This window comes from Pangasianodon hypophthalmus, chromosome 30, assembly GCF_027358585.1.
Source record: "Pangasianodon hypophthalmus isolate fPanHyp1 chromosome 30, fPanHyp1.pri, whole genome shotgun sequence".
Taxonomy (NCBI): domain Eukaryota; kingdom Metazoa; phylum Chordata; class Actinopteri; order Siluriformes; family Pangasiidae; genus Pangasianodon; species Pangasianodon hypophthalmus.
Genome location: NC_069739.1, coordinates 4,891,693 through 4,917,542, shown reverse-complemented (window position 1 = coordinate 4,917,542; position 25,850 = coordinate 4,891,693). Strand labels below are relative to the sequence as shown.

The following is a 25,850-nucleotide window of genomic DNA, read 5'->3' as shown; positions in this document are numbered from 1 at the left end:
TTGTTGTTGCTGTGGTATAAGAGGGATAACACTACTGTTACTGCAAATGAACAACGTCGGCATGGTAACAGTTACACCATTGTTGATTATTTTCCTATAAGAACATACCCCCAAGTGTTTTATTCCTTATTTAATCCAGAAATCCAGGTAAAAGGGTCTATAGAATTTATGGAAGTGTAATCTGTTGGGAAATCTCCAAAAATCCGAAAATGAACAATTCCCAAATATTACAATATTTCATGTGGTACCAGGATGCAATCTACAGTCTTCCCTCTACTTATGCACACGGTTGGTATAAACTGTTGGAAGAAAGTAGAAATCATTTATTTCTACCTTTACTGATTTATTCAAAATAACCTGAATTGCCTTGAATTCAGGTCAAACTTCTACACTTTAGTCACATCTTCTGCTGCTAAACATTATCATACATGCAGTCATTAAACATGACCAAGCCAACCAAAGTATTACTGCAGGCTATAACATATTCTTAATCTTATCTACATATGGGATTGTATGTCTCATGTGTATAGGAACAGACATAAATGTATTTGTGTGTGTGTGATAATCCAGGAACAAGTGTGAACAATTCCCAAATATTACAATATTTCATGTGGTACCAGGATGCAATCTAAAATCTACTCTCTACTTATGCACACTGTTGGTATAAACTGTTGGTAGAAGGTAGAAATCATTTATTTCTACCTTTAATGATTTATTCGAAATACCCTGAATTGCCTTGAATCTGATGCGGTCAAACTTCTACAGTTTAGTCACACCTTCTGCTGCTAATCATTATCATACATGCAGTCATTAAACTTGAACAAGCCAACCAAAGTATTACTGCAGGCTATAACATAGTCTTTTATCTTATCTACATATGGGATTGTATGTCTCGTGTATAGGAACAGACATAAATGTATTTTTTGTGCGATAATCCAGGAGGAAATTCAAAATGCCATTTTTAGTGTCTCAGACAGCTTATAGGCACAGGTCATATTTTTCTCTTGGCCTAGCCTTACAGCATTAATCATTAACTCGTGCCCATAAAACAGAGACTGTTCATCTTAAACTACTCCAGAGTGCAATCTGGAGTAAAAACAGAATGTTAAGTCTATACTGTGATAATGTACTATACAACATATTGTACAAAGTTACATAAAACTCTTTAGTCAAATTAACTCAGGGTTCTTTAAGGGCCAAACTGAACGCTACTTCTTTAACTCGTGAAAAGTTCTCTTTCCATAGTATGTATCGTTTCCATAGTAACAACTCATTCATAGAGACTTGTACAGTGGAAGCTCCACATCAACTGATGAAAAAATGAATGTGTATAATCATTTATATGGCGATGTTGGAAGGAGTCTCCAGTGTCAGCACTTTGCAACAGTCAGAGGTGCAACTGTAAATTGAAGTTTTCTGACATCTTTAGAGGAGTTTACGCTCTGTGGCTTAACAGTAACATGACAAGCTTGTTTTCGTGGAAGTTCCACAACTACAACTACAAGTACAATGTGTCGTTCTTGGCAAAGTTCTGTAGTATAAGAGGAATAAAAACCTCAGGATGTGCTGTTATAGGAAAATAATCAACTTTTTAGTAGTAATAATAACTCTGCTTTGCATCAGGCCACACTTGAAACCATTATTGATTATTTTCCTATAACAGCACTCCCTGTTGTGTTTTATTTATTCTTACATTTAATGTTAGTGTGTGCAATAGTTCAATTAAACCATACTTTACTGTGTTTTGTAAAAGGTTATGCAAGTCACTATAAGCATTTATAGAGGTTTATACCAAGCATTAAAAGGTATCATGTCTGCTGTTATAAATGCACGTTACAAATGCATTTTGAATACAGGATTTATTGGATGTGTTAGAAAAATAGCTCACACACAAACCCTCACACACACACATACACTCTTTCAGAAAAATGGATATGTGGTTATCGATTTTTCTTCCACAAGCTGCATGATGAGCACAGATGCACTCTTGTTTTTCCTTGTTCTGGATGAGTGGATGAGTGCGTAGATTAATGTGATTTCCCAGCACTACATGAACATGGGTCTTGTTAGTGTATATTAAGTGACATATATATTTCACTAAAGACCTGTTTATAAATCTGGCGAAGATATGTGAAGGCGTATACTATAGATATGGACAGTCAGGATGGATAAGTGTAACAGTGTTGGTGATAAGAGCAGTAATTCCTTCTCACTACGTGTTGAAAGGGGGTGGAGGAGCGGGTTAATGATCAGTGTCAGAGAAACCGTGAGGGCTTTTTGGCTGCGCCTTTTGTGATAATGACACAGAAACCTCTATGGAGTTAAAGACACTTGGAGAAGAGTGAGAAGTGGCATGGAATGAATATGCTGTGTGCAAGTTGTTTAGCTGTGGTATGCATGACTTGGAACGTTGGAGCTTTGTAGCAGACTCGAGAAGCTGGAACTTTCTCGGCTCACGAGTGAAATATAGACAGCCGAGTGGGAGTGGATGTGAGTTGAAGTCTGTTTCACCTGCCCAGGTAAGAAAGTTGTGTAATTCTAAAGATTAGATGGATGTCTGATAACAGGATGTCTTTTATCCCCGATTATACTGTATATTGGAAAATCAACACTGTGATAGCAATACTGCTTTATTTAATGCTGCTTGGATCCCATGTTTTGATATAAAACTGAAAAAGAAACCATGTTTCAAAATGGCATAAAATAGAGTAACATTCTTTCAGAATATCCTTTTAAACGCAACTATAAATGGATAAAAAGTATGGCGTATAATTCTTTAATAAATTTAAAAAATTGAAATCGCTGTGATATAAGAGGAATAAAACCTCACGACATGATTGAAAAGTAATCAACTTCGGGTTGGAAACAGTAACAACTTCTTCACCCTGTCACTGATTGTTTTCCTATAATAGCACTGCCCCAAGAGTTTCATTCCTCACTTAATGCAGATATACTGTATAATGTTAGAGTAAATGTGGACTGTTATTCTAAATGACATTCACAGTATTCTAAAAAAAAAACTACAATATTATTCCAGATAATATTGTAAACATTCATTCAACATTCAATGTTATACTTTATAACCTTATTTTTCCTTTAATGCATTTTTTTTTCTCTAAACACTTATATACTGTAAGATGACAGAAAGCGAGAGTGGCATTAGTTTGCGATCTATTATAAAAGAAACAGCTGTCAAACACACTAAAAAAGACACATTACATCTTTAACACACATACATTTCATTTTCACTGTTTTTCAAGTTTGTAAGTGAAGTATAAATCAATGCAATAATCAGTAGCAATAATCTGTCACTTATTGGAATGAAAGGTTTGACATAAACACGATCATTTGAGACCATTTACTGCAGAAACTGCTGTGCATGTGTGTGCGCTTGCATCTGTGTGTTATATAACGTAATTGGCATGTTGTTCCGTGATTTCAAAGGCCTCCGACTGATCATAAAACAGACCCAAGGGGCATAATGCAAGCTACTCATTTCTCAGCACTGAACTTAAATCTTAAAACCCTGATCATAATCTCCCTCTGCAAAATTTAGACAAAACACATCAGCCTAAAATAGGAGTCTGAAACTTGAACTAGTAGCTTTGCTGAGTTCAAGTTGCTGTGTTTATTCTGATTGATTAAACACTTTAATGGACTTTGGAATCTGAGACTTGGTTAGCTGTGTGTTAGAGGCACCAAAGTTATTAATGTAACACTGTGCAGCCTTTATAATAAAACAGTGTAAAATCAATTATTATTTTTATGCATTTATACTGGTTACAGATAGCAACCTAGTAAAAAAAAAAAAAAGGCTAATTAACTAAATACAGTATCTTACAGATATGTTATATTTTAGTGAGGTACATAATTTGCACTATATATTCAGTTTAACTGTATGTACAGTTTCAAATCTATGTTTTTGTTATGGTACCAAAGACTTCAAAGCCAAACAAAGGGGCTGAATACACACAAAGATTTCTAATAAAACATTTTAGTCATACAAAGCTGGTATTTAATATACTTCTGGATGATGTGCGTAGTAACAATGAAGACAAATATTTAGATTACTTACATGCATGGCACCTTGTACCTCTTGGTTGCTTCTCTGATTAATCCGTACTTTACCCAGTGACTGATGGGACCGGGAGGGATTGGTCAGAATTTCTTTGGGCCAAGAGGGACTGGTCAGAATTCCTTTGGAAGTGGTTAGGATTAGGCAGAACTGCTTTGGTGGCAGGAGGGATTGGTCAGATTCCCTTTGAGAGTGGAAGGGATTGGTTTGAATCTTTTGGAAGCAGGAAAGATTGGTCAGAATTCCTTCAGGAATGATCAGGATTGGTCAGAATTCTTTTGGGAGCTGGAGGGATTGGCAGAATTCCTTCAAGAGTAGTTGAGATTGCTCAGAATTCCTTTAGGAACAGGGGGATTGGTCAGAATTCCTTCAGAAGTGGGCGGGATTGGTCAGAATGTTTTTTGAGGTAGTTGGGATTTTATTGGGAGTGGGGAGAACTGGTCAATATTTTTTCAAGAGTGGTTGGCAGGGAGGGAGGGATTAGTCAGAGTGGGAGGGACTAGTCAGAATTCTGTTAGGAGCAACTAGGATTGGTGAGAATTCCTTTAGTGTTCAGGATTGGTCAGAATTTGTTTGGCAGTGGGAAGGAGCAGTTACAATTCCTTCGGGAGTGGTCAAGACTGGTTAGAATTCTTTCAGAAGCAGGAAGCATTGGGCAAAATACCTTTGGGGTGTGGCTGGGGTTGGTCAGAATTTGTTCTGGAGCTGGAGAGATTGGTCTGAATTCTTTCGAAAATGGGAGGGTTTGGTCAGAATTCCTTTGGGTGAGGTCGGGATTGGTTAGAATTCCATCCGAATTGGTCAGAATTCCTTCAAGAGTGGTTGGAAAAAGATTTCTTGATTGGTACTACCAAAATTTCTTCCGGAGTTGGTAGATCAGTCAGAATTCCTTCGGGAACAGGAGGAATCAGTCAGAATTCCTTCCTCAGTGGGGGTGATATGTCTGAATTCCTCCGGGAGTGCTTGGGATTGGGCACAATTCCTTTGAGAGTGGTCAGGACATGGATTGAAGAAAAAAAAACAGTCCTACACACACCTCTACATCGTAGCTCCAGTACAGAACTTATAGAAATGCCAGACACCAAATGTCTTTGCTGACTGACTGTTTGTGAGATACATTTCACTGAAATGTTCTGGCAGAGAGTGTGACGAATGAATGTGTTGTAGCTCAAAGTGGATACAGAGGCAGTGCTAAAAATAGTTTCTGTTATTTTACAGCTCTTGTTCTACACTTTCTTGATGATCAGAGGCTTCCTTATATATATATATATATATATATATATATATATATATATATATATATATATATATATATATATATATATATATATATAAGGTGGTTTGTGTGTGTGTGTGTGTGTGTGTGTGTGTGAGAGAGAGAGAGAGAGAGAGAGAGACATGCATCACACAACCTTGAACCCACCCGTTTATATCCGGAGAATTACAGCATAGGCTATTAAGAGGCGACTTTTGTTTGATATCCTTTTATATGATGACTTTATTTAGGATTTTATGATTCCTAAGATGTGTTCTATGGCCTGTTTGTGTGATTGGAGCAGGTTGAGCTAAGCTCATGATTATATTTACAGACAGGGCAGAGAGATAGTGGTAAAACACTGGGGTAAAACACGTGAGGCCGTGTTGTTTTAGGATCCACAAAAGGATAGTGTGATGCGGTCCAGTGTGAAGCGGAGTTACAACTACCACGCTGACATTGATTATTTACCAATAACAGCACGTGGCAAAGTGTTTTATTCATCTTATACGACAGCAGTATACCAATGATTATATGTTTATATTAATTAAAGAATGACACGTAATTTTTTTTTATCCATCTATGGTTACATTTATTGTCCATTAAACATGTTAGTTCCTGTTATCACTTACATTATAGCAGCTATAAGCAGTCATTCCCTCACCGGTCTCTCTTTTCTTTCTCTCGTGAAGGTAATCAGACAAAAAACATAACTTTTCCTGGTACGGACAAAACTGGAAACCAGAAAGTCTGCTGTACTTAACACTTCCCAAAGCACTGACACTGGAGACTCCTTCCATGAAAGAAACATCTCCTCACAGAAAATTTCGCCAAAGCAACATTTGCGTTTTTCTTTGTTAAATAACAAAACATCTTATCATTTGTTTATTATTAGTCATAAATTATGCTATACAAGTCACTGTGTAAATTGTTACTATAGAAACAATAGAGTAAATAGAGTATTAGAACAAGCATGTTAACGTAAATCCATAATCGATAATTGGGAATCGAGGATTCAGCAGCGCTGTGCTGTCAAATATATATATATATATATATATATATATATATATATATATATTAGAAAAATATGAACATGTAGCTTAAATTCTTAAACTATTTATCCAGATTCACCCAGCTGTAGTGAAGAAATGTAGTCTGTACTGCAGGGACCAGTGTGTGTGTCTGTGTGTGTGCAGCTGCTAATTAACTTCACTTAGCTTTGTGGGTATCCACATGAGTGTGCATACATTAAGGCACAGTCATTTTTCAAAAACGCTTCAATGGTATGTCATGCTTTATTGGCTTGCTTGTATTTGTTCCAAATTGAGCTCATGGGTTTTGCATGTACATGAAATCCTGAATACAGCTCACCCTTTAAATCACCCTTTAGCACAGAGGGGCATTGTACAGTTACTCAGTACATGTGGTTTCTTATTCACCCAGATACAAATACGAATAAATTAAACAAAGTAAACACAGACTTTTTTCCTTTGGTTTAACCTTTCTAGAACAGTGCATGGAAACACAAGGGATTTCACAATGTAGCTATACTGTGATTTTATGGTGGCCATATTGGACAGCTGGAATCTTTTTTTTCCTTAGCACAGTTTAAAATCATTCCTCTATGCCCTGATTCCCAAAGTTTGAAGGTGGAATTGTTTCGGAAGTCTGGAATTACTTTAAGTTAAACAAACGTTATGGGGACAGCCATCTTGGACAACTGGAATAATTAAATACAAGTTGTTGCAATTGGGGCACGGTGGCCTAGTGGTTAGAATGATTGCCTCCTATCTCCAGGATCGGGGGTTCAATTCCCATGCCCTATGCTTTGGGGTTTGCACCAGATACCCAGTCCAAAGACATGCATTGTAGGCTATTTGGCATTGTCTGTGGTGCATGAGTGTGTATGCACTATTGGCACCCTGTCTAGGGTGTCCCCTGCCTTGTGCCCCAAATCCCCTGGGATAGGCTCCAGGCTCCCTGTGACACTGTGTAGGATAAGCTGTACAGAAAATGGATGGATGGATGGAAGTTGGTGTAATTCTGTGCATAACAACAGGAAGTGGAGTTGAAAATGCGATCTTCTCATTGGTGTAGGAATTGAATAACAAACCATATGATTGGTGAAAAATATGTTTATACTAATTTCTGCCTTGAATATGAATAAAAACACAAAACCTTGACAGCAGTGCTGGTTTATAATCAGAACAATATAACAAAAAATGATAATAAAAAATAAAACCAAGTACAACAAATAATTACTTAAGTACAAATACTGATACCAAAATCTTGGAATGTAAATTTCTAGATTTTCCCGGATTTTCCCTGTTGTTTTTTAATGTAATTATTAATCAAATTAGATCATGTTAACAATGTCAGTTGAAGAAAGCATATAAAGATTTTATAATATGATTATGTGACAGATTTTAGGTGAGATAGACTTTCATTACTTGTCAGCTACATTAGCCTCGTAGCTCCAGCTATGCATTCATATTGCTCAATTAACATGCCTGATCTAACTGGCTGCATCTGGTGTAAAAGGTAAATTTAAGTGTGTAAATTGAAACTTTATACTACACAATTCTTTTAATACTCAATCTGAGCATCACTTAGTGTTTCAGCACCCTGTGGTAATATTTTAGTTTATTATTTGTGGCTTTTTGGCACATCTAACTAGTGTTTATTTACATCGCATAATTATAACTGCCTTCGTGGGCCGCCTGAAATTAATTCAGCCCTGAAGTTCCTCCTGTCCTCAAGATGGCTTAGTGTTGTTGGGTGAGATTTTAATGAAAGCCACGGGCACTGAGCTGCAGCTGGAGATTTCATTCCCGCTGTGTGTTTACTCAGGGACAAGCATGGAGGCCAAACTGAAGGAACTCCGGCAGAAACTGGAGAAACAATGCCAAATTAATCAGGAGCTGCAGAACGAAAACCGGGACCTGGGTAAGAGAGGTGGCTTAATAAAATAAACCAACATTATGTTCAGAACAAAGCAGAGATAGTCAGTTGCTTCTTATTAAATATATTTTTGTATTGGGTGCTGGAATAGATGGAAAGTAGGCATGGATTCCTGTGATCTGTTTTATATTCTAGTAATAGTTCTTACTCTCTGTCTCAAGAGACCAGGTTGAAGGAGAAGGAGAAACTCCTGGAGGAGCTGCAGAGTCGTCTGGATGGGCTGGGTATGTGAGTGTGCATGTATATGAGTGTGTGTATGTGTGTGTGTGTGTGTGGTGCTTGAGCAGGAAGTACTTATTCTCAGGAACACATAACGGATCAATGTTTAAAGGATGAAAAGCCATTTTCCGGATCTCTGGTTTATTTTTAATTAGTGGGGGAACAAAGGAGTTGAGGAGTGACATCAGCATTTTTATTCATTGAAGAAAGGCACATTGTACTTTTTAATCAGTTTTATGTTGTGGAATGGCCACAAGTCCTGTTATCACTTACAGTACATTTATAGCAGCCTTCCTTCACCATCCGCGCTTTAATAAACCAAAAAAACGCAGCTTGTCATGTTACCGAGAAATCATAAACTCCTCTGTCTGAAGACTTTCCTCTAGGGGAAACTTACCTCTGATTGTTACGAAGCACTGATACCGGAGACTCCTTCCATAAATATTTTATAAACGTCTCGTCACAGAAAACTAAACCATATCAACAACTATTCATTTTTGTTTGTTAAACAACAACATGATTTTAGAAATGTGATAATCAACACCATCTGACCAATCAGATTCGAGAATTCAACAGCACTAAGGTATAAAGGTTTTTAATTATTCCGCTAGAGGAGCAAAATGAAGAAGTCTTTTCGTAGTAGTGTAGTTTGGTCATGCTTGTATGGTTTTAGTGTATGTCAGATATCTGGCATGATTCCACTGTTAAATAAGTAAAAAAAAAAATTACTTAATGCAATAGGGATATTAAGACACAACACATAAGCGATGGAATTATTTAAGTCAATATCACATGAGACAAGAACAGTTACAGCAATTGTTTGGTGAAAAATGAAATGTGCACAATATTCCATTTACCCCATGAATGCGAAAGAAATTGGTAGCTAAGGAAAGTTTATATCCACTAGTTTAGCATTCGGCAGATATTACACAATTGAAATTAAATTTAAATTTAAATAATACATTTCCACTTGGTGGCAATATCCTGTATTAGTTTATTTAAATAAATATTCAAATAAATTCAGTTCCTAGTAGTCAAATCAGACTTTTTCTGAAATATATCATATCATATCGGATTTATGGGATCAGTCCGAGTGAGGGATATTGAATGAGTCCCAAATGAATGTAAGTGACTTTGCAGATTTCTAATGGACTGTGTGTTTGCTTTCTTAGATACTTTGTCTCAGAGGTACAGCAATGACAGTGTGGAGGTACGGCAGAGCCGAGCGGCAGTCATGGCTCCGGAGCCGATTCCAGAGGACATGGACATTTCGACCACCAGGGTCAAAAAGACTGCCAGGTTAACTCTCTTCCTGTGACGTACAATTCCCTAAAGGTTTCTGGTTAATTATCGAGCTGGATGTTTCTTTGCAACACGTTTGCTGTTTAGTGATGGATAGCAGGAAACAATTAGCGTGTGTGTGCGTGTGTGTGTGTGTGTGTGCGCACAGTGAAAGAGCTCAGATCATGAAGGCAATGCAGAAAAACGACTTCCTGAGTCGTCTGGATGAGGAGCAGATCAACATGATGGTGGAGCTCCTCTCCTCTCTGGACCGTTGTCCTGGTGATGACATCATTACCGAGGGCACAGAGGGTGACAGCATGTACATTGTTGCAGGTTTGTGTGTGTGTGTGTGTGTGTGTGTGTGTGTGTGTGTGGTTTACTGCACAATGGATGCATGTGAGTGTAAATAATTCTGATGAGTGTGCGAGTAAATCTAACATCTTTAATCACAGCTGGAGAACTCCGAGTTACTCAGGCAGGGCGTAATCTGCGAACTTTGACCTCTGGAGATGTCTTCGGGGAGCTGGCCATCTTATACAACTGCAAAAGGACGGCTTCTGTTAAAGGTCAGTCCCTGACGTTGATAGAATAATTCAGTCAAAAATAAAACGTTCATAATTTCCTTTCCACTCTAAATAATATAGTGTACTGCTAACAAGTAGTAGAAGTTTCTAGCTAATTTCGAAATCCTCACACGTATGCCTCAATACATATCACCTGACTTAGTGCTATAACTTGTGTGTATACTAATGCTGGTGTGGCATTACACCAAGCTGTGCGCTCAGGAATAACAAGTCGATAGCTCATGATATATACACTTTCTTCTGTCTCAGTTTTTTCTTCTATCTCTATCTGTCCATCTCTGTGTGTCTGTCCTTACCCTCTAGCCGTCACGGCGGTTAAGTTATGGTGCATTGAGAGACAGATATACAGAAGCATCATGGCAATCAAGTCCAAGAAGAAACGAGAGCAGTTGATGGGCTTCTTAAAGACGTAAGAGCTTTCGTTTTTTTTTCATATATATATATATATATATATATATACTGTATATAGAGAACAAGCTAACTGGCACATAAGCTATTTTTATACCAGGCAATAATTATTAGATTTTATTGTCTGAGCTGTTAGTTTTTATTCATATTTCAGAGGATGAGGTCTACAGCTACATAAAATTGTCCTCTCCTTGGGAAATCATATAGTCATCCATATTAATGCACTTACTATAACTAACTAACTAGCTTGTCATAGTATGTTATTACGTAATTATGTAAAGAACACACTGAGGGTGTGCTGTTGTAATAAAAATAATCAACAAAAGAGTGGTGTGATGTGGTGTGATGGGAAATGGAGATACTGTTTCCACCCGGAAGTTGATTAGTTTCCTGTAATACCAAGTCCAGAAGTGTTTTATTCTGCTTATACTTATATATATATATATATATATATATATATATATATATATATATATATATTTTACTTGATTAAAGAAAGACATTAGTAGTTTTTATCACTTTATAGTTACATTTAATGTTGTGGAGCATCCACAAAAAAATGTAAAGTTAAAAAGTGTAAAATTAGCCAGTAAGACATGAGTAAGATAAGATAGTAAGACGTTAGAAGTTAATCCCATGTTGGAAAACTTATTGAAAAGCACTGACAGTAGAGAATCCTTTCATAAATGATAAATATACTTCACTATATCAACGATTATACCATTTTCTTTGATAAATAACAGTGTGTTTTTAAATCTGTTCATTATTAGCTTTAGAACAGCACTGTGGTCTAAATTATGTTAGGTAACGATTTTTTGTATAGCCAAAACAGCAGCATCTTAGTCATTTTTGCTGACATGAGGTAAATAATATAACTGAAACTCCTTAAGTGCACAAAAACAGTTTGCGTAAGTGAATTAAAAATGAGCGCTAATCCACATCATTTCAATCTAATGCTCTGATGTTCCTGCATCTCTGAAGTTAGACTGCAAATCTTCAATAACAGTACACTGTCATGTCTTTAGGAGTTATAGAGTCTGACAGTGAGAGCTTTCTTGAAGTCTATAATGTGATTTTTATGAAATCTGCCTGTCTCGTTTCTCAGAGCTCGCACCTTCAAATCCCTGAGGGATGAACAGCTCTCCAACATCATTGACTCCATGGAGGAGGTTTGTGCCACTCGGTGCCATTTCCGTCACAGTGCTCCTCATCTGTACTGCACTTTATCTATGAATTTACATATTTTTGAATGATCACAAATCAGTTCATATCACAAATATGTTCATGTTGCAGTCATTGAGATCAGTTAAAGGAGTACTCCAGTGCTGGTTCACTGCATCTAGAGATGATCTAAAAAAACAATTTGAACATGTTCCTCTGAAATAAGAAAAGAATGGAAAACCACTAATTGAAAAAAAAACATGGAAGTGTATAATGGAATATTACATATATACATATAATGGGCAATACATATTTATTTTTCATTCATTTCACTGTAAAATTTGGCCTCTCAGAGAGGCTACTTCAAGTAAGAATAATTTCTCTCATGCCAACAAAAGCCTTTAAAGGGATCCCAAATGGTGCAACAGAAAAGCGTTCTCCCTATCTTCGGGAGATTCAAAGTTCAAATCTCTGTGATGCCGCAAGCTTTCTGTAGCCAAGGGAGGTGGGATGGATGATACTGTCAATCAGAGAGATCCTAGCGAATCATGTGAGCTCATGTATGTGGAAGAGGGTGGATAGCACTTTCCTCCGAGTATTGCAGGAAGCATGTGTTTGCCTTCATGTTCCCCAATTGGACCAACAGTTAGCTAGTTGGTAGGAATTCTCAAGACCAAATTGTGGCTAAATTGGAGGGACACTGAGGCTTATGTTTAAATGCCACAAGACAAAGACTGATGTGGATGATGCTGATAATCAAAATGAGAACTCATTTAACATTGGAAACTCATTATCTTTTACAATTTAGACAGTATTGTTTTTTTATGTACGTAGATTAGTATAAATGTTTCAGTTTTTTTAGGGTAACCGGAAATTAAATTGCTAGAACTTTACTTATACTTGAGATAGATGCAAAAGAGAAACATATTTCAGTTCAGGAAAATCTGCAGTTTTCAGAACTATAGTAGTAAAAAATATCAAAATTTCACCACGTGAAGGATTACCCTAGGATCCCACACGTATACCAGTTAAGTTTTCTGTTTAGTCTGTTTAGTCTGTTTTTAGGCCCCATGTAGTCAAAACATCAACCATCTGTAAAAACTTTCCACCACTGACCTTTACAAACATAAATAAATGGAGATTTTCCACTTTAATCCTTCCCTTACCATCATCTAGGTGAAGTTTCAGGACAACGAGGTGATCGTGCGTGAAGGTGCCGAGGGAGACACGTTTTACATCATCCTCAAGGGAGAGGTGAGGGAGGACACATTTAAATGTGACACCATTTTTACCCCCTGTTGCTATAGTGCACATATACTGTACAGTATGTCATTCTCATACATATCCTCTCTAACCTCAGGTCCAAGTGACAAAGAAAGTGAATGGGCAGCAAAAAATCATCCGTAAAATGGGACAAGGGGATCATTTCGGAGAACTGGCTCTTATACGGTAAGGAAATGTTAGAGTAAGGTTGTCTATATCACTGCTGTATTTCCTGTTACGCTTGGGTTTTAGAGTGTCTTTATAATTATATATAAATATATAGCCACTGTTTAAAATCTTTTTAAGGCCACTTTCACACTAGGCATTTATTTTTATTTTTTTATTTTTAATTTTTTTATTTTTCTTTGTCCTAATATTATAAAAATGACTTATGTAACATGCACACTATAATCATAACAGCGCCCTTATCAGGCTTAGCTAGTCTCGGCTAACTAACTAGACTTGCATTGGATTCGGAGCCTTGCTCGCACACACTAATGGTAAGACATGAATACACCCTGGATGGGGAACAAGTCCATTGCTGGGCACCAGACACATGTACGCACACACACACACACACACACACACACACACACACACACACACACACACACACATACTCACACCTAGGAGCAATTTAGAGTAGCCAATCCACCATCCAATCAGACAACCCGAAGGAAACACGTGCAGGTAGGACAACATGCGAAAATCTCCACAGATTATTTATTTATTGACTTATTTATTTATTTATTTATTTATTTATTTATTTATTTATTTATTTATTTATTTGCAGTGAGATCTTGAGGACGGCAACGTGCACCGCTTTGGGATCAGTCACCTGCTTTGCCATCGATAAGGAGTGAGTCTTCAGGTTCTTTCAGATCAGTGTGTAAATCACATGTCTTGCCAATTCTCTAATTTATATTATCATATACTTTTTATTTTGTTTTATTTCTTCATTTTTTAATTTTGTTCAGTGTTACTTTGTGTTACATACATGCATGTTATAAATTATTAAAATATTTTTACATTTATTTTAGAATATATATATATATATATATATATATATATATATATATATATATATATATATATATATATATATGTATATAGTATTTATTTATTTTAATAGTATTTTTTTGTTTTATTTTATTTATTAAGTGTTAAGTTATTAAGTATTTTATTTAAAAAGTATTTAATTCTTTTTCTTTGCAGGGCTTTTGAGGAGACAATCCCAATAGAAAGCCTGGAGTTACATGATGAGTATGGTTATTTTGCTTCCAGCTTTACACACACACACACACACACACACACACACTCACAAAATACTATATTAGTTTTTGTCCAGCATGAATAATGAAGCGTCACATTACAGAAAGTGGATGTTTTTGAGGTTTGGGCACTTAATTATTTCTCTACTCGTTGCTTTCCAAACGTTCTCTCACTCTAATTTATCTTTTGCGTTAAACTTCTTAAACTTAAGGTGTTGGCAGCTTTTTGTACTTATTTTGATGACATTGCACCAGTTTATCTCTTCTCTTCTATTAGGATTAATCAGCGTTAAGGTCAATCTTAAGGTTAAAGACATATAGACATAAAATAATAGATATTAGAGACAGATCTTGACTGTTTTTTTCTTCACCTTTTCTCATTTGAGCAGTCCAGATCTTCTGGAGAACACTCGCACTTCAAGGAAAGAGAGGTAAGATCACTAATTAATGACTGAAGAAGTAAACAAATTTGGCTGAAATATAATTTTAGAAGGTCAATCAAAGACACTAAGTCAATTTGCTTCAGGTTTCAGATTCTCTGCATAACGCAAGAAAGAGAAATCAATGGAAACTAAATATACTTCTGCTATACCATGGATGTCGCAGCCATTTTGTGAAATTGTCTGTATTGGTTTAATGGTGATGAAGTGAACGTGCTGACCTTAATGTTCTGCTCTGCATGTCTTTAGCTCACTATCTTCTCTACAGCTGAACGATCTGATCCCGGTCCTGTACCAGGAGGGACGTTACCAAGGAAGCCCCGTCACCCTGGGACTGGGGGGGTTCGGACGAGTGGAACTGGTATAGTAGGATGATGAGAGAATTTAGATGTATGCACTTGGGTGTAGTTTTTTCCTTGAACATTGATAGGGAGATTACCCTGAGGCTAAACGGCAACACTAAGAACAACATATCCATAACATTCCCGTGTAACACATTAACACGTGTAAGATTAGAATTTATCATATTTGCTCAAAAAACGAAAAAAAAATAAAAACAGGTTGGTAACTAACCAGCTAGCGAGAATGACGTAAATTTATGTTAGCTAGATGCCAAAGCTACGTCGTTCGAACATAATTTGAGTCACACTTTTCAAATCAATGGTTAACATTAACTTTATATATTAAATGCAGAGAAAATTGATTTACTTAAGTTTTAAAGATGATAACTTGAAGGCTACAAATAACAAAAAACCTTATTATGTCAACAAAGCACAAGTTTCTGATTCTCTCTCCACACTTTCATGTATAGCTCTACCTTGTTCATTAAGTGGTTTACAATCTTTATTTCACAGGTAACCACGCTGCATCATGGGAAATACTTTGCCCTGAAAAAGATCAGCAAAAAGCTCATAGTAGAGAAGAGGCAAGAAAAGCACGTGTTGTTCGAGAAGAAGCTCCTGCTGGACATTGATTGTGACTTCATTGTCAGGTGAGCTATTACTTCTAACAGCTTGACCTTTTGAACTTGCATATGACTGTTATGACCCCAGGCTAAGTCGACTCTAAACCTTCTGTTTTAGGCTCCATGGCACTTTTAAAGATTCCCGCTACATCTATATGGTCATGGACTTCTGCTCAGGGGGCGAGATCTGGACCAAGCTAAAAGAAGTGTAATTATTATATGATTATTTTATTTTATGGTATGGCGTTATAGTGTCCAGCCTTTGCCATACATATTCTTAAAAACAGTATAAATAGTAAAATCCTTATCTAAAGGTGTGTGTGTATATATATATATATATATATATATATATATATAGTGTTATACAGCAGCTTTATGCATGTGTGTGTTACAGACGGCGTTTTGAAGAGAGCACAACTGTGTTCGTAGCAGCATGTGTGGTCGAGGCTTACGCCTACCTCCATAAGAAAGACATCATGTACCGAGACCTGAAGCCAGAGAACCTCATGCTGGACTCCAGGGGATACGTCAAACTCGTAAATAACTCTGATTTATTCAAAACTTCAACAGAAATCCCAATATCACAGACCATCTCTTTTCATTTTATAGCACTATTGTTGTGAAAAGTATTTAAAATAACCAATATGCTATAAGCAATATGCACATGTTTCTGGAAATCAACTCGCAAAATGCAGTTCCCATCCTTGATGGTCCTCCTGAAAGCAAACATGACTGAATTATGACTAAATTTACTTTAGGTTTCAGGTTTGTGTCAGTTTTATTCCATCTTGTTACTCTCAGCTCATAATAATCTGGGCTGATCTTCCCAGAAACATCATAAACTTAAGATTATCTTAACTGCGAGAGAGATAGTGTTCAATGTGATGCTCGCTCTACCATTTAACGATGATTTTTGTGCTGCGATGCTTTCGGGAAACTCGACCCTGAACATAATATAACACTAATATAAACCCACAGGGAGTAGCACTGAGTTGTTTATATACAGTTTACATATAATTTCAACTGATCTAGTGATTAAAAACTAGAAACTAGGTGTTTAAACTTTAATTTTTTTTCTTTTTTTAGACAGCTACTTAAAGTTTCAAGTTGGAATCATGTTTAATATTTCTCCATTTCTAAAAACAGACCTCAGAGTTTTTGGCCATTCACTAGAATATACATATTCTCTCTCTCTCTCTCTCTCTCTCTCTCTCTCTCTCTAGGTTGATTTTGGTTTTGCTAAGAAGCTCCAGCGAGGACAGAAGACATACTCTTTCTGTGGAACTCCAGAGTACATGGCTCCAGAGATCATTCAGAATCAAGGCCACGACTTTGCCGCTGATTTCTGGTCTCTAGGTGTTCTGCTCTACGAGCTTCTGGTAGGCAGGTAGGATAAAAATGAACCACAATGCCATCACAACTACTAATAGAATGAATAAGAATAATAATTTCCTGTACTGAGAAAAGAAAAAGTCTGTGCAGATACACAACTGCCCTTACAACTGCCCTTAGACTTTCATTAGACGCTCTGTGCACTTTTTTAATCTGTCTAGTACTTCAGTCTTACGACTTTCAACCTGGGAAATAGAGCCAGCCTTAGTGCCAGAGCTGGAATGAACCTGAATCATGAATCACGATTCTCTTCAGAACAGTGATTCATGAATCACTGTGTGTGTGTGTGTGTACACATAGGCCTCACTTGTGTGTTAATTGTTGTTAAATGTTAATTGTGTTGATGTGCATTAAACGTGTGGCTTCTTCAGCTAGATTCAAATCCAGACTGAAGCGAATCTATTTTTTTTTCTTTTTCTTTTCTGTGTGTGTGTTTAAGCCCACCTTTTTCAAGCTCAGAGCCGCAGAGCATCTACGCTAAGATACTGGATGGTGTGATAAAATATCCCCCGCACATGGGAGAGGCTGCCAGATCTCTTATTAGCAAACTCTGCAGGTAAATGCCAAACTCGGTTACATGGTTTTCATTTGGAAAATGAGACTATGAGGTCTAAAAAAAAAAAAAAAAAAAAAAAAAATTATTTTTTTTCAAAAATCATGGCAGTGTGTAACTTCCTAGAATAAATTCAAGACCAACTTTAGATAAAATTCTAGAAAGAAAGAAAGAAAACAGATTTATATACCTTCAAGTATTAATTATTTAATTAATCAACATGATTTTATTTATTTTAATTGGTTTTATTTAAGACTAAGGGCAGAAATTTAAGCCATTTAAACTTTATCCAGTTGAACAGATAAATTATTCCGATTAATCAAATTAATATTCATAAATCAGACTTTTAATGATATTATGTAGTACATTCTTACTGTATGAATTATATACCATCAAATAACTTATTTAAAATCTTTTTATTTTGCAGTTTTAGTTTCAACCTGTAGGGTTTTTTTTTTTTTCTTTTTTTTATCTTTTATTTTAAATGACGTCAACGTTTGTTTTCATTCTTTATGTTTCATTTCATAGATATGCATTTTGTCGTACTGAATTTTTCAACCTAAATATGGCATGTATATAAATATTTTCCATATGGCTTTTGTGAAAATTAGATAGTACACTTTATTTATTTATTTATTTATTTATTTAAAATTATGAACTTAAGCTGTTTCGTTGGTGTGATTGACTTTTGTAAGAATGGAATTTTAAAAATGGTTTATGTTATTTTATTTTAGACCACGTCCAGGTCAAAGGTTAGGAAACACCAAAAATGGAATCAAAGATGTCCGTAATCACAGGTGATGATATGCACATCCACATCCATCCATCTATCCATATCACACATGATAAACCTGGATATTGCTGTATTATTATATGAATGTAACAGCACTTCATATACAATGCAGGTACTAACACATCTCTCTCACACACACACACATACACACACTCTTTTGTTCCATCAGGTGGTTTAACAACATGAACTGGCACAAACTGAGGATGAAGCAGATCACCGCTCCAACAGTTAAACTCATCAGAAAGGTCGGTCCTCAGAAACATCAATTCCCTGACTGTGTAAGGAGTAAAACACTTGGGGGTGTGCTGTGACGGGAAAATAATCAATGATGGTAGTGTGATGAATATTATTCACTATTCATTCTCCTCTGATTTCTGGAATATGGGAACGCGGCATGCCTTTGTATCATCCTTTAAACTAAACTCTGATTGCTGTATAACGTAAATATGATGTAACTGAGTGTTTATTTCATTTCTCAAGTGCACATAAGGGCATTCTATTTCTCGTTCCTAATCATGCGTCGAGAGAAATGACTCATATGATGTTTTAATCCTATTTTAACTTCGAAACTCTTTCCTTCCCAAATATCATCCCTTCCCCTTTGTAACGCATCACCACATTTAATTAAGGCAGAGCTGATTAAGATCGCATGGGCTGCGAAAGCGCCGCCAATCACAAACGGATCATCTCCGTCTTATGCTGTTAGAAGCAGGACAGATTGTTTTTCCTTACACAACATCTGAAAGCAGACGGTTTACTGCATCAACGAAATCTGCTTTTCTCTACCTGTACAGAAAGCCAGTGTAGGCCAACAAAGGAACACTGCAAACTTTCACTGATGATCAGCAACATATGCTTTCAAGCTCTAAGCTGATTTAATGTTCTAGATCTGGCTGCCTGTGAGGCCTTGAGCCTGGAACATTGTCCTTAAAAATAAATAAATAAATAAATAAAATATATATATATATATATATATGGCTGCCTGTGAGGCCTTGAGCCTGGAACATTGTTCTTAAAAACATTGTCCTTGAAAAAAAAAAAAATTATATATATATATATATATATATATATATATATATATATATATATATATATATATATATATATATTTTTTTTTTTTCAAGGACAATGTTCCAGGCTCAAGGCCTCACAGGCAGCCATATATATATATATATATATAGGTGTCTTATTTATAACATTATAAAACAAAACATTTTGTTCCTACACTGAGGCTAAATGCTGATTATCGCTGAGGCTAAATGCTGATTAATGCTTATTAGAATTGTTGATGATCATTACCCCACCAGTAATTTGAAATGAGACCATTAGGAGCATTTAAGAACCAGATACAGGATTTATTTCGGATTAACAATAGATTAGTGTCATAATCCATAGCTTGAAATAGTTCTCACAGGAAAATACAAATTCATATTCAAAACAAAGGATGTGAACCATAATCAAGGAGTAAGGATGCAACCCAAATACATGTACAGAAAATGTGTTCTAAACAGATACAAATACAGATTTGAATAGGACGTGCGCTATCCCTGTTTTTCTTTTTGTTTTGTTTTTTTTTAAGCAAGCTTGACAGAAGTCACGGGAGGTTTTTACTTTCATGCAGGCAAGAGTAATTCGTCAAAAAAGGCTACTATTTTAGGCTACTAGTTTGTTTATAGTTTGGGATAAAGACCCAACTAAATTCGTTAGAAAATATCACAGGTAGGTACAAACGAATATAATGACTGCGTGAATGGGATTAAAAAAATAAACAGTCCCACAAACGTTTCTAATTGAGATGAATGATGAACTGGAGTGATGTAGCTGAGGTTGAGGAACTGTCAGAGCCAGAATTCCCATACTTGACATTTTCCAGTGTTTCCATTGACATAGGCTTCATTAAAAAAATGGTTTAGGCCACACCCACTTAAGACTTAAATCCAAACACAAAAACAGATATGAATATTTGGAAATCTGAACAGATACAGGTACAGATAATATACCAGATAATGGTATTGCGATACACTTCTAGTCGTTTATGACATTTATTATTCCTCAACAACTCTGTTAACAACACTCATATTCTCGATTCTGATTGGTCAGGAGGCGCTGATGAATTTTCTATAACAGTAGGTTTATATTAATGCACCCGTGCTAACATTATTTTGAATAAGAGGATTAAAAGGCATGTTTAACTGTCGAGACAGAAGGAGTCTCCAGTGTCAGAGCTTTGTAACAATCACGTAAAGTTGTAACTTTATGTTATCTGACGTGGGAAAGACTTCAGGACGGATGGGTTTACGTTTTATGGTTTCTCAGTAACGTGACGAGTTACGTTTTTGTCTTATTAACCTCAGGAAAGAGATAAAAACTGGTCACTAATTAGTTAGTAATTATTCGCAACATACCCAAGTGTTTTATTTTCCTTAAAAGTTGGTAAAGTTGGACATGTCTCATAATCATGCACAAACCTACCATGAGTTGTGTGTGTTTCTGTCTCAGGGTCCCTGCTACATCAACTTCGACCGCTTCCCATTCGATAAGAGCCTGGCCGATGAGGATTTCTCCGGTTGGGATCGAGATTTCTAAGAGTCGTCAAGTTTGCGGGCTTGCACGCACTCTTACTCTTAACAAACATCTGTGGACTTCTTTTGGCTGCGTGTTCCATCCTGAACACGGAAAATAGAAAATGATTCAGTATTAAAAAATATGGAATTTAGCAAAAACTGACTGGACCATCTGGTCGCTGTGGAGCTTAGCACCTGTGAGGAGACCTTAATCAAAGATACAGAACATTACCTGGGTGTAGAGACTGATATTATTTTGTAATGGAGTGTTTTTTTGTGTTTGTTATTTTTGCCGACACCATATGCAAATTTTTATTAGTAAAAAAATTCAGCAAAATTGCTCACATTTAGAATTTGTTATAAAACCTAGTCATAAGACAACTTGATTGTTTACACTTTTTTTGAGAGAGAGCTCATCAAACATGCTAGATATACACAATATATTCTGTAAAATTCAACATATAAATACATATACAACATATACAACAAATAGATATACAGAAAATTACCAAATGCCATGAATAGTCGTCGTAATGGATCAGAAGTTGAAGTTCTATGATCGTAAGTAAATACCTCGAATCATCATGCTATGCAGATTTGCTTCTTTGCTTTACAGACTTCTTTACGTATAATTTTGTCTAATAAGGTTATAAATACTGGTCAGTACTACTTATTATTCTAGAGTGCTGTCGAATTCTTGAATTTGATTGGTCAATTTCATAAGGTGTGTATTAATCTTGTATCACAGCACGGCTCAGAAAGTAGTTCCGGCAATATTTTATTGTTTCCATAGTAACAATTATTTCACAAGGAATTGTATATGGCATAATCTAAGTGAAATTATAAATGAATTGAAAAAAAAAATGTTTAAAAAAGAAGAACTTGTAATCATTGATATGGTAATGTTTACCGTAAGGAAACATTTATGGAAGGAGTCTCCAGCGTCAGCACTTTGTAACGGTCTGTAGGTTTTTCCACCTTGGGAGAGTCTTCGGGACTCAGACGAACAGAGGAGTTCTGCAGTTTTGCAGTTTCTCATTTTCCTTTTAACACCAAACGAGAGAAAAATAAGAGGTTGGTGAGGGAATGACTGTTTAAATACATAATATTTAACGTACATGATAACGGGAACTAATTTTTTTCCCCCAACATGAAGTGTAGATAAAAAGTATGATGTGTTTTTTAACAAATAAAAATAATTGTTAGCATCGGCAAATTGCTATGGTATAAGACAAATAAAACGTCATTGATTATTTGCCAATAATAGCATGCCTTGATTAGAATTTTTACCATGGACTTGAGAAGTATGACCCATAATTTTATAAAGTATAGCTACACCGAAGAAGATTTATGATAAATCTCATGTTTATGAGTGCAACGGTGCCTAAAATTCATGTTGTATCTCTAAAGGACATAAATAGCAGACAGGTTTGTGATAATGGCTGTAAATTTTTACAGCCAGCTTGATAACTTTATTCCTCTCCTGTGTCTACCCAACAACTTCAATCAATTGTTTGTCAATCATTTTTGTTTGTTTTGTTTTTTTTATTGTTTTTTATTGTACAGACAATACAACATGTTGCCTTTTGGCATCATAGCCTGAATAAATGAAAAGTTTGAGGACTGGAATAGTTACTGCTCTCTTCTTTGGCTTACAGTCATAAATTCTTTAATCCGCCTGGGGATAAAAATGAATTATTCATTACAAACACTGCTTTGTGTATATACACTGCCAGTTAGAACGTTTTTGAACATTCATTGTCTGACTGATGTGCTTGAACATCTACATGCAGTTGTGTCTTTTCCCTAAGAAAGGTTTAATGCCAGTAACTTTTTAATAGCAGACGTTGAAGGTGATTGTCTAAAAAAAGACAAGCAAGTGGAAAAATGACATCCATTAAGAGAGAACATTTCCTCAGGCATAATCATTGATCAAAGGTTGTGGAGTCTGAAGATGTTCACACTTTCGCTAATCTGGAGTTAGGAGAAGAGCTTGCGATGTTCCTCTGAGTTTTTCTCTCACAGGGTTTGATCTCTACCTTGTTCATGTAGTACAAGTCCACATCCATCACTAAACAACACACACATGCGCAATGTGACACATGCTGCCCCTTTAATGAACGGTTTCTATAGCAACGGCACAATTCTGCCTTCTGACTTCCCCGTGTCCTGACAGTAAGAACCTAGTGAAAAAGAACGTCATGTAAATAGGCAAAGTACATTTATAGGTAAGCCAATTAGGAGAGAGTGTGTGTGTGTGTGTGCGTGTGTGTGTGTGTGTGTGTGTGTGTGTGTGTGTGTGTGTGTGGTGCGCTAATGAATGACATTGTCTAAAGTTGTTTGTGTTACTCCATAGAAACATTGCTGATCAGGTTTAGGATGTGAACACTGCCCTTCTCATTGATGCTTTAATGCTGCTGGGATGCTGGAGGTGATGTGTAAAACATTAACCCCCCCGTAAAAGACCCACAATCAGACCCATAATCAGACCTACAATCAGATCTACAATCAGACCCACAGTTTGACACAAATCAGACCCATAATCAGAACCATAATCACACTCACAATCGGATTCACAGTCAGAACCACAATTAGACCCACAATCAAACCCATTACGAGACTCACAGTCAGACCCACAATCAGACCCACGATCAGACCCACTGCGAGACCCACAATTAGACCCACAATCAGACCCACTGCGAGACTCACAGTCAGACCCACAATCAGACCCACTGAGAGTCTCACAGTCAGACCAACAATCAGACCCACTGAGAGTCTCACAGTCAGACCAACAATCAGACCCACTGCGAGACTCACAGTCAGACCCACAATCAGACCCACTGCGAGACTCACAGTCAGACCAACAATCAGACCCACTGCGAGACTCACAGTCAGACCAACAATCAGACCCACTACGAGACTCACAGTCAGACCCACAATCAGACCCACTACGAGACTCACAGTCAGACCCACAATTAGACTCACAATCAGACCCACTGCAAGTCTCACAGTCAGACCCACAATTGGACCCACAATTAGATTCACAATCACACCATAATCAGAACCATAATCACACTCACAATCAGTTTCACAGTCAGACCAACAATCAGACCCATAATTAGATCCACAGTCAGACTCACTGGAGACTCATAATCAATCCGAGAGTCAGACCCATGATTAGACCCACAACCAGAACCTCTGTGAGACTCACAATCAGACCTGTAATCAGATTCACAATCAGACCCACAATGAAACGAACAATCAGACCCACTGCGAGACTCACAGTCAGACCCACAATTACTCCCACAATCAGATCCAAATTTGGATGCAGAATTAACGGAAAAGTTTTGTACAGACTACAGGGGTCAAATGTCATAGAGTTAACAATTGCAATACAGACAGAGAGATGTGATTGTGTAGTGAGCCTGTGAATCTAACAAATCCCTTCCAAACCCATTCTCATCGCTTCACTTACACCAGCCATTGGGATTTCATATGAATCTATTTTAAGAAGTGCTACCTCCACCTTAAACCTTCACCTTATCTGTTTATAATGTTTCATACAAATTGGCTTGTGTGGATTCTTGTGTGTTTGCCACCGTGAAACTGTTTGCCTCTAAAGTCAAGGTAGAACAATAATTAACAGCCACCCACGTGGCTTTTTTAAGCAGCTCGTTGTTGTTGGAGGAAATCACTAATGACCCGGGTCTTTCTACATGAGCTGGTAGACATATTACTATAATTAGCACTTCGCTTGTATTGAAAAGGGAAACTTCCTGCTCTCTCCACTTTGTAAGAGCAGGACTAATCTTAGTCTAACACAAAAACAGTAGGATTTTCCTCCAATGAGAAGGATTTGGTTGGATTCCTAACTGTCACAAATCCTCTCATATCCTTATATCACACCACAGTTCTAGCCAATCAGAAGGACTGAAGTCCAACGTGCACGTGTGTGCTTCCGTCTCTCTCGTAGTGAGTGACGGGATGTGCGGATGTCAAGTGCCTGGGCGGTATGAGAGATTTTGTATCGCTCTGAAATGATAAAGGTCACACTGACTTTCATCTTGTGGATAGATAACACGACGGGAGTACTGCCGCACACTCAGTGGCCACATTTAGCAACAGGGAGAATCAAAAAGTCGGCGTATTTTTAGCTCAAGGCTTTGCAGTGCAGTCATTAGAAAAGACCATTTAATGTAAATTTTAAAAGAAAATCTGTATTTGTAATGAATACAATGCAGGTAACCTTCAAATAAAGTGTTACAAATTTTATTTAGACGAATATGTATTTGTTGGTTAGAATGAGGTTCGCTGATTGATGGTACCTGTACACTGGTCTTAGCTTTTGAGCTATAAGGGGCCTGTATTTTCCAAAGCTTTCTAATATACCACTGATTAATAGTTGTTCCTCACCACTTTCTGTAGCCTTAAACCAGATGAAGTGTAAGGATAAACATTTATTAGTTGTATAATCACAGACTGACCCTTTAAACTGCACTTCCACAAAATTAAAAAGCCTCTTAAATGATTTCAGGAAATCAGAAGCCATGACACACAAGTCCGTTTACATCTGGTAATTTAAGGTATAAATGTCTGGCTGCTGTGTTCAAATAGCCGTCTATAAAGTCTACTAATTACCTGGAGCTGCAAGACAAAACACTTC

General features: G+C 36.7%; 1 protein-coding gene across 1 annotated transcript; it reads left to right on the top strand.

The window, feature by feature from the left end:
• The first annotated feature begins 2,257 nt into the window (after positions 1-2,257).
• Positions 2,258-22,816, top strand: prkg3 (protein kinase cGMP-dependent 3). The gene is made up of 22 exons (XM_026918251.3): positions 2,258-2,519; positions 8,181-8,276; positions 8,453-8,515; positions 9,683-9,809; positions 9,961-10,127; positions 10,247-10,360; positions 10,682-10,787; positions 11,892-11,955; positions 13,124-13,201; positions 13,308-13,396; positions 14,004-14,069; positions 14,426-14,473; positions 14,871-14,912; positions 15,171-15,282; positions 15,776-15,912; positions 16,004-16,093; positions 16,280-16,421; positions 17,109-17,272; positions 17,717-17,833; positions 18,565-18,627; positions 18,793-18,868; positions 21,123-22,816. The coding sequence occupies exons 2-22, from the start codon at positions 8,189-8,191 to the stop codon at positions 21,207-21,209; spliced, it is 2,040 nt and encodes a 679-aa protein (XP_026774052.3). The 5' UTR covers positions 2,258-2,519; positions 8,181-8,188; the 3' UTR covers positions 21,210-22,816.
• The last annotated feature ends 3,034 nt before the right edge of the window (positions 22,817-25,850 follow it).